At 54.2% G+C, this 15,699-nt stretch overlaps 1 protein-coding gene across 1 annotated transcript in view; it reads right to left on the bottom strand.

Annotated features, from left to right (window-relative positions):
• Nucleotides 1-15,699, bottom strand: part of ADAMTS14 (ADAM metallopeptidase with thrombospondin type 1 motif 14) — an 81,978-nt gene that overhangs the window by 36,494 nt on the left and 29,785 nt on the right. The window contains exon 4 of the mRNA XM_049646190.1: nt 13,849-14,039. Coding sequence (XP_049502147.1) covers nt 13,849-14,039 — 191 coding nt within the window. The remainder of the gene's footprint in view (nt 1-13,848; nt 14,040-15,699) is intronic.

Here is a 15,699-nt window from a genome sequence, read left to right as displayed (position 1 = left end):
CCGGGTGCGTATCTCTGTGTGTGTGTGTGTGTGTGTGTGTGTGTGTGCGCGGTGGGCGGGCGGGGGGGGGGGGAGGCTCAATTTACAAAACAGTAATCACACTGAATATACCGTTAATACATTGGTTGTTTCATGAAACAGTATTCTGTATGTTTAAAAGCATCACCTCTAGGGGGCGCCTGGGTGGCTCAGTCGGTTAAGCATCTGAGTCTTGGTTTTGGCTCAGGTCATGATTTCACGGTTCGTGGGATCGAGCCCCACGTCGGTTCTGCTGACAGTGTGGAGCCTCCTTGGGGTTCTCTCTCTCCCTCTCTCTCTCTCTCTCTCTGCCCCTCCCCCCTCAAAATAAATAAACTTTTTTAAAAAAAGTATCATCTCTAATGTCTGCGTATGATGGGCCACGACTTAGATAATTAATCCCCTAGCTGGACGTAACCCCCGAGACTCGCTCAGTGACTTGCTCGGTGGGTCAGTGTCAGAGGACAGCACTGGTGAAGCAATGCAGTTACTGGGGGCCAGAGTCCCGGGTTCGGGTCCTAGCTCTGTGGCTTAGGGCACATCAGGCAACTCCTTGGGACCTCTGTTTCTGTTTCTGTAGAATGGGGATCCTAATGGCTGTCATAGGAGAACTGTGCAGTGGAAGACGGGCGTGCCGACCGGCCACACACACACTTTCTCCCAAACAAGTCCAACCTAAGAATTCTCTCCTGTTCTGCCAAAATAATCTGCACCGGAGTGACTATTAAATAACCTTGACATTTCAGCGCCTCCAGCTCAGAACGTGGCCTTCTACGTGGTCAGTGTCTCAGACCTCCCTGATGTGCCCTGCGGGCAAGCAGACCAGAGATGGGGTGATAAGCAGGGCACGCTCTACACAGACACATCTGTGCCCCACATGTACACATGTAAACCCCACCGGTTGCCCCAGGGCAGGAAAAGAGATCAGTCGCTGGAATGCTTGGGTGGAGGCATCCGCACGGCCTCTAGGCTTTTGGAAATTCTCAGGGGGCCACTGTCTTCCTGCTCTGTCTCTCTCCAAAGCGGGCCAGGCAGGTTGCTGCCCGAATCCTTCCTTACTGTCCCCACACTCAGCAGGCCAAAGCCACCCATCAAACCCCCAGTGACGCCTGCTCCAATGGCTGGCATCTCCGGCCCAGAACACGGGGAAGGCTTCGCGGTGGGACTGGGGAGGAGGCTGCTGCCTCTCTGAACAAGAAGTAGGATCAGAGCCCGAGTGTCCATCACTGGTGGGGGTTGAGCGGGGCCTTCTGATGCCACCTCCCACTCCGGGTAACTGGCCTAAATGCAATACTGAGCAAGCAGAAGGGGACGCACCATTCGGAGAGACCCCACTCGGCACAGCACTCTGAAATAATCTGGCGACCAAATGCTTCAGGGACGGATGTACATAGACCCCAGGAGCTGGGGGAAAGGAAGGTGGTGTACATGTGGGAGGGAGGGGTCAGGGAGGACTTGCTGGAGGACCCAGAACGCGTCCCGCTGGAGAAGGTCACGGGCCTTTCGGAGGAGATGGGCAGAGGTTCAGGGCAGGGGAGAGAAAGGCAGGAGTCATGCGGAACCATCGAGAGAGCCCCAGGCCGGTGGTAATCAGGGCAGCTGAGGCCAGCCCCCCACGCGATGGGAATCTCTTCCCAGCCCACGCTCCCACACTTCCAGCAACGTGTGTGTTAGCCCGTTAGAAAGTTCTGGGCGCCGTGAGCCCCACTGAACCTTCCCGTCCGCCTCCTCCACTGGCCTCAAGTCTCTCTCTGGAAGTCCCACGGGGCGTATCTGCTCCTTTCCCCGGGAGAGATGGCGGCCACAGTCTCTCAGGGGACTTCTCTCCGTGCTCAAGTCAGTCAAACAGAAAACTTTCCAGGCGGCGAGAGAGACGACAGGCCACTTGCCAAGGAAGGACCATCCATCTGGTTAGGGGTAGGTTTTCAGCAGTGACCAGGGGAGACGCTGAAGTAATAGCACCAAAGTCCCAAGATAAAGAAACCGTCAACCCACAATCCTGGGCCCAGCAAACCAGCTTTTAAGAACCACGATGAAAGAAGCCATTGTCAATCAAGGAAACAGAAACGGAGCCACCCAGACCCCACTGTCTGCAGGTCTGCAGGAAAGTAAGGTGGAAAGTGATCCCCAACAGGTGGCCCAGGGTGTAAGAGTGGGTGAACAGTTCTGAAGCTCTGAGAGCAGCAGGGTTCAGCAATGAGCAAGTCTAGTCTTTTCTTATGCTAAATAAGGAGATAAAAATAGAGTAATTCTATTTCACACCCTTATTCCCTCATTAAAAAAAGGAGGGGGGCCCTGGGTAGCTCAGCTGGTTAAGCATCGGATTACTGATTTCAGCCCAGGTCATGATCTCACTGTTCGTGAGTTTGTGAGTTCGAGCCCTACATCGGGCCATGGACTGACAGTGTGGAGCCTGCTTGGGATTCTCTCTCTCTCCCTCTCTCTGCCCCTCCCCTGCTCATGCGCTCCCTCTCCCTCTCTCTCAAAATAAACTTAAAAAAAAAAAAGGGGGGGGGGTTGGCCCTGCCATTCCACATCCCCTAGTGGGGTCCGTCTGGGGTGCCCCGGCACCCTCATCTGCACACACCCCCATCACCCCCAGCCCTTGAGTAGGGCTCTGATTCAGCTGAAGCTGTCCTGACCCTTCCCACAGGCCAAGGAGGGGGCTGGACAGGGCTGCAGAAGTGCCTGGCACACAGGTCCCAGCCACAGCCGTGAGCTGGTGCTGGAGCCACAGCCAGGAGGTGCAGCCTCCTGAGAGGCCCAGGACCCCGGCCCTCTGGAACACATGCGCGGGCGGCCCCCTGGCAGGCTCTAATCTGGCTGTGCGCTCAAGAACTGGCTGTCGGCCTCCACCCTCCCGATGCCAAAGGTCAGGCCCGTGCGCCAGCTCTGGGGAGACCTGGAACTGCTTCCCGCGGCTGTGGGTCCCAGCAGGATACATCAAGAGACGCCCACAGGGCAGAAAAGAAGGCTATGTCTGGTGTCCTTCTTCCCCAGCTCAGCCAAGTTCAACATCCCCTGCCAAGACCCCAGGGTAGGGTTCCACATCAGATATTGGCCTGGGACGGCCACTGGGTATATACTAGAAAATCAAGCAAACGTCAGGACTCTCTCTGGTCAAGAGGCACAGAACAGCAGAAGGGAGAAGGTCCATGGTAACATAACAGAAGCTAGAGACCACGAGGGTTGGAGAAAGAGCCGCTATTCACTGAACACCTACTATGTGCCGGGCACCATGTGAGGGCTTGCATACAACCTCACGCCAGCCTACGGAGAGAGGAATCATTCCTGTCTCACAGGTGAGAAATCCAAGGCTCAGAGCGGTTAAGTAACTTGCCCAAGGCCACCCAGCTGGAAAGTGGGAAGGCTCAGATTTAAACTCTGATGCTTTGTGACTCTGAGCCACTCCACACAGCTGTTTTTCCAGAACCAGCTCCTGTGGCAGGCTGGCTGGAGTGGGCTTTCTGTGGCCTAGGAGAGAAGATAAGCGAAGCGGGTTTCCACATCCAGTAAACAGCAACACGGCCAGCCAGGGAGTCGTTGCAAGAGCCCCTTCTCTGTTCTGCTGTAACCCTGCATGGCCAGGCCTCCCGGGGGCCTTGTGGCCAAACCCAGGGAGCAGGAAGAAGGGAAGGGGGTTGGGAACTCTGAATCTGTGTTCCGGCCCAAAGGGAGGATCAGACCCCAGGTACCGACAGCAGAAATGCCTGGGGCTCCACTGCGGCTGGCGGGGAGAGCTAGGCCCCTGGGGAGCCCATGGTGGTGGTGGTGGGGGGGGGGGAGGCAGCTGGCAGCCTTCCCTTCTGGACCAGGCCAAAATGGGCTTCTCCTTGGCAGTGCCAGGACAGGGGTCCGGCAGAGAATGGCCCCCCAGCCAGCCCCAAGTTCCCACAATGCTAGGGAACACTGCTCCCAAGGACTTCTGGAGCAGCCTATCCACCAGCCTGGCAGCGGTTCAGGCAGGTCTCAAACAGGGAGGGGCCGTGCTGAGGAAGCATGACCCCAGGGTCTCAAGCCCACCCCATGCTCAAACAGGAGAGGGCAGTAACTTGCTACCTAAAGGCTGATGCAGCCACAGCCTGCATGCCGTAACCTGGTGCCCTGGATGCGGTCTTAGAGCAAAAACAAAGGACCTTAGGGGCAAAAAGGGGGAATCTGAAACAAATACGGGCTTTCATTAACAATAACGCATCAGTATTGGCTCAGTAGTTGTGACGAATGTACCATGGTAATGGCAGATGTTGAACATAGTGGGGCCCTCGGAACTCTCTGGACTAGGCTTGCAGCTGTTCTGTAAATTTGAAACTATTCTAAAAATCAAAAATATATATCAATTGAAAAGAGAAGAAGGTTACGTCTAGCTGCCATACCTCCTTGGGCTGCTCCAGACTGTTTGCCCTTCCTGACAGTTCCGGAGACTTTCCTGGGTTTTGATGACCTAAAGCAGTTTCGAGGAATACCAGTGGGGCATTTTGCAGACCATCCTTCACTTCGGGTATGGCTGATGTTTGTCTCATGATTAGATGCACGGTACGGGCCTGCGGGGGGAGGAAGGCCACAGGAGTGAAGGGCCATCTTCCCCACACGACGCCAAGGGCACCCGCCGCCAGCACGACCCGTCACCGACAATGCTGACCTCTAGCGCCTGCTGGGACAGCGCTTGCCAGGTTTCTCCTGCGTAACATACTCTCTCCTTCCCGGCCCCCGTGCTGTGTGCTTCAGGACAAAGTCACCGGGCACAGCCTGAACTTCAGGAGTGGGAGTTAGAATCCACCTCCTTGAGGGCAGAGTATCTACGTCAATTATTCGGAATCCTTCTCCCAGCTGTTCATTTATTCTGTCGCTTATTTATCAGTATGAACCCATGGCTGTGTGTTTTTATACTCTGGGTTATACTTCAACGCGACATTAACCTGGTCGCTCAAATTGTCCCAGCTTTGGCCCCCGGGAGCTCTTTCCTTCAGTTGGCTCCTGTGTCCCTTTAACACACCCTTCTTGTTGGCTCTGGGGTTCTTTGTTTTGTTTTGTTTTCATGTGTTGGGCACTTCCTTACTTTCTGGCAACACGGGAGGCTCGCCTTGGACGTTCTCCGCTCCAGTTGTGACGGCCAACCGTTCCTCGAAGGAGCTCCAAGGAGTCATTACCCCCCCCGTCTCGCCGGGAGACAAGCAGGCCCACAGTGACAGCCGAGCCTGTGTGAGCACGGCGGCCACAGGAAAGGAAGCAGCCTCTGCTCGCGTGCCCTCCCTGGTCGCTTCCGGCCTCTGACCCTGAACAGAACGGGGGTGGCCCTGCCTGAAGGTGCGGCCTGGCCAACAGTCACCTCTCCTGCCCTTTCTAGTCCCAGGCCCTGGAACTAGCCCCCCGTCTCCCCAGCTCCGACCCCTCTCATCGAGAGCACGAGGCAACTCTGCAGACCAGATGCTCCAACCAGCACCACGTGGCACGCGTCTGAGACGGTCTCCTTTCCCCGTTGACCGTCACAGGGGGCCAGCACACTGTTACCGCTGCCCGTGCAAGCGAGACTCTCACGTGACTCCTGGTGGCTTCACAGGACACTGCCACGCCCTGACATTGCTGGCAGCGGGCCATTTACGGGGTGAGAAAGGAATGGGAGTCCTGGTTGTCTGAAAACCTCCGGGGGCGCCTGGGTGGTTCAGTCAGTTAAGTGTCCGACTTCAGCTCAGGTCACGATCCCGCGGTCCACGGGTTCGAGCCCCACGTCGGGCTCTGGGCTGATGGCTCAGAGCCTGGAGCCTACTTCTGATTCTGTGTCTCCCTCTCTCTGCCCCTCCCCCATTCATGCTCTGTCTCTCTCTGTCTCAAAAATAAATAAATGTTAAAAAAAATTTTTTTTTTAAATAAAAAAAAAAAAAAGAAAACCTCCGTTGCCACCTTGCAGTAAAATCAAGAAGGCACCCACATCAAAGTCGCGGAACGGGTTCTGGCTTGGAGAAAATCCAGAGGTAAGGGTGGGGAGTGGGGGGGGGGGGCTCCCACAGCATCACCCAGGCTCCAGACGGCACAGGAGCCAATGCCGTGCAGAAAACACGGACGCGGATGGCTCTGTGGCTGAAAGCGACTCTGACAAGTAACACTCGGAATGGAAGAAGTGATGGGAATACCGGACTCTGTCACACCGTCGTATCTACGTGCGCACGTGAGTAACACGCGACGAAAATCTAAGCCTCCATGAGGTTGAAAGAGTTCTTCCGACGAGCACAAATAAAAATTCTAAGTGATACGAAAACACCACGTCAGGGTTTAACGGGTAGCACTTTTTTTGTTTCTTAAGTACGTAAAGTAACAGAGCATCTGACAGTCGATGGGTTCAGTTTTGATGAAACGTGGCAAGTGATGTGTTCACACGTAGTGTGTGAGCTCCTCGCGTGGGCACACCTGGTCTGGTGTGGTACACGCATCTAGGTGCACACAGCCCGGTTACACATATGGGTGGCTGTGTGTGCGTGCACACGCATGTGCGTGGAAACACACACTCCATCTGTGCATGTGTGCACTCTCTGGGGGTGTACCCCAGTAACACTGTGCGGCCTGCAGCCCAGGATCCCTGCCCACCCCCCAGGCTGGCCTATGCAGTAGCCAGAGCTGGGCCTCGGCTTCCCCCAGGTTGGGACACTGAGTCCGGGCCAGGGCGCGGCTCACGAGTCCCCAGCATTTATCCCCCACAACCTGTCTCCATAATGCAGCCGCCTTTATGCCCTAGGTCGGCCTGTCTGAGTGCAAAGAGAGGCACTGTGGAGGCCCAGAAAGACCCAAACTGCCGTGACCTCACCTTGCTGAGCCCGACTCTCCCATCTGAGTGTGAACTGATAAACCTTGCAGAGAGGCCTGAGGACAGAAGGTGAGGCAAATGTCAAGCATTTGGAACAGGGCTTGGAACACATATGTGCTCGATCAGTGGCCTCTCTTGGTTCAGAACTTCTACTTCCCACTTGGGGAGCTGATGAGAGGTCCATTAGGTCAGCCCAGGAATACGGGATTTCAGGAGCGTGACCTCCAATATGGTGACCGAGATGCCTGGTATGAAAGTGCTCTGTCAACCATAAAGCTCTCATTACCAGGAGGGGTATTTGTCCTCATTGTTATTGTGTCTCTCCTGCCAGGAATCCCAGTATTCATGCCTTTGTGTTAAGCATTGTTCTCTGCCCAAGGGGGCTTGCTTTCAAAAAGCAATATGGCGACTGGAGCTAATACCTCAGGGCAGGACTCCCGGCCACAAGGGCCACCTTGGCTGCGGGGAGTCCTGTGCACCGGAGGATGTTTAGCAGCATTCCTGGCTCCTCCTTCAAGATAGCCAGTAGCATCCCATCCCCTCCAGCTGCAATAAACCAAAAATATCTCCAAACCTTCCCCAGTGCCCCCTGGGAAGCAAACTTGCCTATTAAGAACCACTACCTCAAAGTAAGTAGATTCTGCTCCTAGTTGTAGGGGGTCTCAGATTGCCCTAAAAAGCAGTGGAAAGCATTTTAGGGTGAGACAAGACAAGAGAAAGGCCTAAAAAGAGAGGGAGGAGGAGGATTTGTGTCCTTCCAATGAGCAGGGAGGATGAGCTGCTCGGAGGCTCACATATCCCCGAACGGAAAACGTCTGGCAAAGCAACACTCTCTGTCAGCACGAAAGCAGTGTTTTTGTGGCATTCCAAACTGGCCTTTATGATGAATATTTAACACAGTTATGTGCCAAGAGAACGCCGCCACCCTCCCAGGCTGAGGCCACCAAGGCCCTGGTCTGACAGTCATCTGCAGCCAAACCTCCTGGGCCTCGAAGGGGCACCAAGCTCTTCCAGCAGAGCACTGCAGAGGCTTCAGGAAGGGGCCCGGAAGCAGGTCAGAGTGGGTAGGACCCTCTCAGAGGCACCGGCCAACATCTCTACAGCAACCACGCCCAACACCTTTGTGGCATCAGCCTGGCCAGATGGGGTGAGAGCAGGGGGGGCAGGGAGCCTAGGACTGCCAAGAAAGAGGGATCCGGCTGCGGAATGGCTCAGTGAGGACCGATAAAGGGGCCTGTCTCCTTGCCCTCTCTCCGCTCTGGCTCTGGGCCCTCTGAGGATGCCTGCATCCCCCTGTCGCAGAGAGTCCTCACCGCAGAGATTCGGTGACAGTGCCTGATTCTCTCCATGCCCCTGGCTGGCAAGCCTGGCCACAGCCAGGAGCCGAGAGCAGGAAGCAGGCCCAGGGGTGAAGCTTCAGAATCCTGACTCAGCTACGGAGACCCATTTCGGGAAGAGGCCAGGGGGTGGAGGCTACGCTCTTCCTTCTCCCTCCTCCTCAGAGCTGTTTTGCCCCTCGTTCTACCACAGTTGGGGGGAGGGGCGGGAGGGGCGCATAAATTTTGGAATCAGACAGATCTGGGTTCGAATCCTAACTCTGCCACTTACTATCCCGAGCCAAGTCGCTTGGCTTCTCAGAGCCACAGCGGTCAAAGGAATGTCACTGGCGTAAGGCCACTGTGAGGATTCACAGAGCCTGTCTGTGAGGTTCTCAGCCCCGTGCCGGACATGTGGTAGGTGCTGGAACGATACTGTGATATTCGAGAAGGCTCGAGGAGGCTCAGGCTCCGTCTTCTCCTCCCCCCAAATCCAAGCCAGTGCCACCGTCAGGCAATGTTCTTCACCCCTCCTCTCCATGCCAGAGCCCATGCTGTCGCCCGAGGGACCTTCCCGCCACAGCTAAACTCCTGAGAGGTCTCCGCAGGCCTGGCTGCCCCCTCATTCCTACGTCTACAATCCCGCCATACTACGATGATCCACCTCACCAAACCCTTTCCCCCCAGGCTGGTTCAGCTCCAAACCTCAAGCCTCTCCCTCCAGTCCACAGGGACGGCTGCCTCCTCTAAGCTCCTTCAGCACTGGCCTCAATGGTTCCCAAACTATTCCGTGGTCTGAGGCTTGTTTTGGCCGCCAGACCAAAGCTTCTAGAATAAGGTCTGTCACACTAGGCACTCACCAAATGTTGAACAAAACTGCTCCTTATGTTTCAAAGCTCTCAAATGGTTCCCTAGTCCTGAGGCTTGAAGACGCTTTAAGGAGAGTGACCTGGTGCAGATGGGTAAACTGAGGCACGGGCAAATAAAGTCCCTCAAGGGCCCACCAGCATGTGAGGGAGGGAAGGGGGGGGGGTCCTTGCCACCATGTGCAGCTGCATGAATATTTATAGCACATCCCCAGGTTAATGCAAAGGAAAACTGAGAGGCACGATACCCTGAGAGCTGCCAGTGAGCAGGGCCCCATCAGATGGTTCTGAGGGTTTCACTAACGGCTTCTCCCCCTCCTCCAGGGTTAGCACAATAGGACCATACATCCCGGGAATCGGATCTCTCTCTGATCCTGCTAGGCCAGCCCCGGCCCCACAAATCAGGATCAGAAATGGTCACAGGCCGGCAGGCACTTTAAGGGGACAGCAAAGGGACACCCTTTATACTGGCTTCATGAAATCCCTCAGGAAATTAGTGCTTTGAGCTTCAAGCATCCCAGCCAAATAAAGTTCCCACACAATGGACAGGATGAGCTGCTGGTCCCCCAGGAGGAGAGGTGGTTGGCCACCCATCCACTCACCAACGTGGGCCAGAGCTCTCGCTGGCTGCCTTCCGCACCTGCGACATCAGAACACAACCTCCCAGAAGATCCCCCTATGGCGAACCATCCGCCTTGTATGGTTCATCAAGCCCCCAAATTCTTCTTGGGGAACAAGCTCCTGTAGACCCTCCCCATCATTTTCTAACTTTCCCCCTCCTCTCCTGGGCAACTTCATCACCATAAAAAAGGACAGAAAGTATAAACAAGTGTAACCGCAAATGTTATTTCCCATTTGTTCTCCTAAAAACCTACTTGTCTTTCCTAAATAAGCCTATTTGTCCTAACCGTACAAGCCTTTTGCCAACTCTCTTTCCCCTTAGGTATATAAGTTACAAATTCAAATCACCCCTTTGAGCGACTCATCACTAAGCATCCCCACAAATACACGTATTGCACATGATGATCTTTCATCAGTTTAAATTGCAAGCCCCTGGAACTGAACCTAAGAGGATAGAGGGAAAGTTGTCTTTCCTCCCTGACATCTGGGTCACTAGCCAGAGATAGCACTACCAGGCATGAGGCTTCAGACCTATATGCAGAGGCCATGTGAAGAGGGTTGGCTCCAAAGTGACAGAGCAGGCCTCAGACCCCAGGCCTGTGGCTGAACAGATGGAGACAGGATAGCCAGACCTCTCACGGGGTAGTCGGGAGACTGGAGTAAATGAAGTCACATTTACAAGGAGTCTGGCTCCCAGTGCTTGCTCAATGACTGTAATGACTTACAAGGGGATGTTATTTGCAGTTGTCTGGGGACACGCAGCAAGGTAAAGGCTCTGAGGGCAGGGACCCCATTTTCTACTCCTCTGAGCCCTCCACTATAGAAGCCATTCTTTTGTCTGCATGCTTGGCTTCCCCACTATCTAGGAAGAGATTCTGTTCCACCTCGCCCCCATGCAAGGTGTTGGGCTCCACCTGGGGACCCAAGCCAACCCTCCAGTCATAGCAATTAGTCAAGGACAGCCACCTGATTGACCCAGGCCAGCCTTCCCTAGAAACACCAGGGGGGTTCCTTTGCCTTTGTGTCCTGGGAGCAGAAAGTGTGGGGCCTGGGGTGGCCCAATGGGCCTGTTTCCTGCCATGGAGAGAAAGCCTGGCTCCTATTGGCTTATATCACCAAGAGGACAAATAGGGAGGTGAGAGAGAGAGAGAGAGAGAGAGAGAGAGAGAGAGAACACTACCAGACTAACATCCACTCCCATCATGCCCAATGCCCAGCACGGGGGACGATCCACGGATACAGCACAGAACCCGGCTGTGAACCGATGAACGCACAACCATCAACAGTGGAGAGTGAGGCCAGCTGGGGAGCAGGGCTCCGGGAAGCCTGTCCCACCCTTCCAGATCCTGCTGACCTGCTCACGCTTTAGTCCAACCAACGCACATTTAAGGAGAAAGAAAGCAAGAGAATGCTCACTGGAGGCACCCAGACGGGAGCCCACAGACCATGAAAGAGAGCCTCTGGTCTTCCCCAGACTCCCAACCCTCCACCACTCCCTCCTAGGCCTTCTCTCCTCACCCCTATTCCCAGGCCAGAATCTAGAAAGGGAGAGACAGTGGCGAGGCCAGCTCTTGGGGGAGGTGGGGGAGGTCCCACCACTTAGTTGCTTAGGATGGTCACACAGCCAGAATCCAGGGGTGTGTCCCCAGTGAGGTTGCTAGCCTTCTAGCTTCAGGAACAAAGACGCAGCCCGTAAGTCGGACGGGCCACCAGACTCCCTGCCATCCCCGGGAAGGGCTTCCTACCTGGGACCCTGGCCAGGCCTCAAGCCCGGAGAATAATTACAACGTGTACCTTGATGGAAACTATGTGTCCACAGAACACTTTTCGCCTTATCTGAATCTGATTCCACGGAAGCTACGTTACAACTGAGAACCGGACACTTGATAACAATGTAAAGTGTCTACAGATGCACGAATCCTGTCTTCTCTTCTACCCCGTGAAAAAGCCAATTTTGTTCTCTGTTTGCACATTCATTTCAAAATCCCTGATCGTAAATGTTTCCATTCTTAGGGTTCTCTTCTGAAAGGGTGGTTAACACTTGCCTGGTTCCCTCCCTGATTACTGAGTAAACTAAAATCTTTCACACTTGCCTGCTTTTATTTCTTTTTTTTTTTTTTAATTTTTTTTAATGTTTATTTATTTTTGAGACAGAGAGAGACAGAGCATGAACAGGGGAGGGTCAGAGAGAGAGGGAGACACAGAATCCGAAGCAGGCTCCAGGCTCTGAGCTGTCAGCACAGAGCCCGACGCAGGGCTCGAACCCACGGACCGTGAGATCATGACCTGAGTCGAAGTCGGACGCCTAACCGACTGAACCACCCAGGCGCCCCGCCTGCTTTTATTTCTGTATGAGCGTCAGGATTTGACCTTTTCCTGAAAAGTATCCTTTAGCAAACGGAAGGACTCTGGGGCTGTGAATGGGGTCTGGTTCACAGGCTCACACTCCTGGGGTCTTCAGCCCCCGCTCTGGACCCAAGACCCAGGCTTCCAGCACCTGAGGGCTTCCTAAGGGTTTCCCTGCCCCCACCTGCTGGTTCCAGGGGCCAACCCTGCTTTCCCACTGATGGGACCAGTACTAGGCTGTGTGGCCTCAGGTTGGGCTAGCCATCTATAGAGTCTGGGTGGGTGGTCAAGGGCTCCAGGGAGGTGGGTGTGTCCATATTCATAATCACCTGCCCTGCCTCACAAACAGCCCAACGTGGTAGCCTTTGCTCTTAAGAGTCCCACACGGCAGGCTCCTTAAGGGACAGAAGAATTCATATCCCAACAAAGAGGAGGCCGGGGGCTCAGTCCCCACCTCCCTGGGGCTCAGTGTAATTGGATCTGACTTCTAGCCCCACCCCCCTTTTCTTTACACCCGTATTATGGACACAAACCTGCTACCTTTCTGTTCCCTGCTTCTTCCAACGATCCACTCACCCACTCCACACATACCCATCACCCGTTAGGGGTCCGGGACTGTGCTGTGTGCAGCTGGGGCTCAAAAAAAGTATAAGACAAGACCCCAACCCACCCCTTCAGAGGCTTAGACGAAGGACCACTTCTACACACACACAGACAGTACAGCTCCAAGAACAATGAAGGCGGGCCGGTGTGGGCGCCCCAAGAGATGCCTCTTTGGCATACCGATTATTTTTTTGAACATGTATCTATTTTTGAGAGAAAGCAAGTGTGCGTGGGGGAGGGGCAGAGAGCGGGAGACAGAGGATCCCAAGCAGGCTCCGAGCTGTGAGCACAGAGCCCAATGTGGGGCTTGAAACTCACGAACCCGTGAGATCACGACCTGAGCCGAAAGCAAGAGTCGGCTGCTTAACCGACTGAGTCACCCAGGCGCCCCATAAGCAGCTTATTTTTTTTATTTTTTTTTTTAACATTTATTTATTTTTGAGACAGAGAGAGACAGAGCATGAACAGGGGAGGTTCAGAGAAAGAGGGAGACACAGAATCTGAAACAGGCTCCAGGCTCCGAGCTGTCGGCGCAGAGCCTGACGCGAGCCTCGAACCCACGGACCACGAGATCATGACCTGAGCCGAAGTCGGACGCTTAACCGACTGAGCCACCCAGGCGCCTCATAAGCAGGTTATTTTTAAGAAACTGCAGGCATAGAGAAGCTCCGAAAACCCCAGTGGAAGTTACCCTTTCGTGGGAGACATTTACATGTATGAGGGAAATGTCCATCTGTGAGGGTGTCTCATAGCTGTACCAAAAGCAGGGGATGATTCAGTCTCCAGAAACTCTTATCGAGGCAGGTGAAGACGTCAATCTGCACAACCACCTTTCTGTTCCCTGTGCACCAAACAAAGGCCCCCTTCGGGACCTGGGATCTGGCCCCCCCACCAGCAGATTGAAGGCTCTTTGGCCAATCTTCCCGGCCTGGGATTGGGCATTTTCTCCAGAAGGGGAGTCCCAGGGAAGGCCCCTCAACTCCTGGGCAACCAAAGCCCCTGGCCACGCCTGCCTCAGGCTCTGAATGTGTCCCAGCCCTGAACCCACTGGCCCCAGGCCCCGGGTTGCCAGGGGCCAGCGCCGATGGCCTATGGGCCCCTCCAGTCTAATCCAAACCTCAGCCTGGGGCGGGGGTCAGGCCAGCTCAGGTTTGGGTCACTGCTGGGCTAAGGAGCGAGCAGTGCATCCATCAGGGAACACCGGCCCGAGGGAAATCATGTTCTGAGCAACACTGGTAGCCCCGCCCCCCCCGCCCCTGCTTTGGGATGTGAGGACACTCACGATGTTCATGAGGGTGAGGACGTAGTTCTGCACGTGCTCCTTGCCGTGGAAGCGCACCACGGAGTCATCCACCGCGAGCAGCACCTCGATGCTGTAGCTGCCCGCCTTGGCATGCCGCCGCTTCCGCTCCCCGTCGCCCAGTTGGTTGCCCACCAGGCCCAGCAGGTTGGGGAGGTCGCCCGGGCCAAAGGCTGCCAATCGGGATGGGAAGAGACACAGAGGTCAGAGCCACAGGAGAAGCTGTCACCCGGAGGCCGCCCGCCAGCCCGCTCTGCCTCATCACGTGTGCCCTCTTCCTGCCTCTGTAAGAAGCCGACCCAGCGTGAGGGTTCCTCCCACACCTGCCAGCTCGGAGGCACAAGCCCTTTTCCAGGAGCCAGGCCACGGCTGAGGCTTTGAGGCGAGGAACACGGAGAAGGGGGACCTCGCCTGGACTCGCAGGCCTAGGTCCCATGTCCCACTCAGCCCTATCTTCCCCGCGTGACCCAGCCCTGCCCGTTCACTCCTCCTGTGACACAGGATGAGCCCCTCTTGATCTCTCACCCAGAAGCTTGCTGTAAAAATCAAACGTGGGGGGGCGCCTGGGTGACTCAGTCGGTTGAGCATCCAACTCTTGATTTCGGCTCAGGCCATGATCTCAGGGTTTGTGAGTCCAAGCCCCAGGCAGGACTCTGTGCTGACCGTGGGGAGCCTGCCTGAGATTCTCTGTCCCCTTCTCTCTCTGACCCTCCCCCACACGTACCTGTGTGCATTCCCTCTCTCTCTCTCTCTCTGTCTCTGTCTCTCTCTCAAAATAAATAAACTTAAAAAAAAATTAATTTCCCATCGTGGGCCTTAGTTTGCTGACCTCCAGTCTAATCCAATCCAATCCAATTCTTACAACTCTCAGGTTACTGCCCCCAATATACAGGCAAACAAACTGAGGTCCAGAGTAGCTTGTCCAGGTCTGTCTGCATCAAGACACCAGGCTTTGAAGCATCACCATCGGTGCTGCTACTTAGAAAGGTGGCACCTTAAGTCGTTATCAGTCATTTGCACCATAGTCTGAATAAACTGCAGCAACATTTGTTGGGGCGGTGGAGTTGAGGGTTCATGAGGACACGGTGGGAAAAGCCAATGGAGGGGAGCAGAATTTGCCACCCCAAAATACGTCTCTGTGGTGTGAGGATTATTTCAGGCTGATTATTTTTAAGAAACAGCAGACACGGGAAAAGCTCTGGAAATTGAGAAGTGACCCTTTAAGGGAAATCTCCATTCGTAAGGGGGTCTCCCACCCTGCACCAGGAAGAAGGATGACTCTAAATCTCTGGAAACTCTTTATCAATAGAGAGGGAAATGACTTAAATCCACATAACAACCTTGCCCCTGTTTGCTGTGTTTTCCTGGTAACCTCCCATCAACTCACCGCTCCTTCCCACCCACCAACGTTTTCTTTTGTCTTTAGCTGATGTTAGGGTGGTGGCTTGGACCATTTGGGGGAGTTACTCAATTTTCCTGAGTCTCTCCCACATACACAGGAGGTATCCATGTAATTGAACTTCTGATTACTTTATCTTTGTTAATCTGTCTTTTATTACAGGGTGCCTCAGCCAGAACCTGGAAGGGTAAAGGGAAAATTCTTTTTCCTCCCCCACACTAAGAAAGTCAGATAAGAGTCTGGGGTCTCTTGAGAAGACTCCAAAGCCTTAACATTTCATGATTCCGCTCCATTCTACCCTGAAGTTCTGGTACTTGTACCATTAATTTCTATTTTTTTTTATTTTGTTTTATTTTATTTTATTTTATTTTATTTATTTAATTTATTTTATTTTATTTATTTAATTTATTTTATTTTATTTTATTTTATTTATT

Source organism: Panthera uncia, chromosome D2 (assembly GCF_023721935.1).
Source record: "Panthera uncia isolate 11264 chromosome D2, Puncia_PCG_1.0, whole genome shotgun sequence".
Classification (NCBI taxonomy): Eukaryota; Metazoa; Chordata; class Mammalia; order Carnivora; family Felidae; genus Panthera; species Panthera uncia.
The sequence above is the reverse complement of the archived record's forward strand: the minus strand, read 5'-3'. Positions and strand labels throughout refer to the sequence as shown.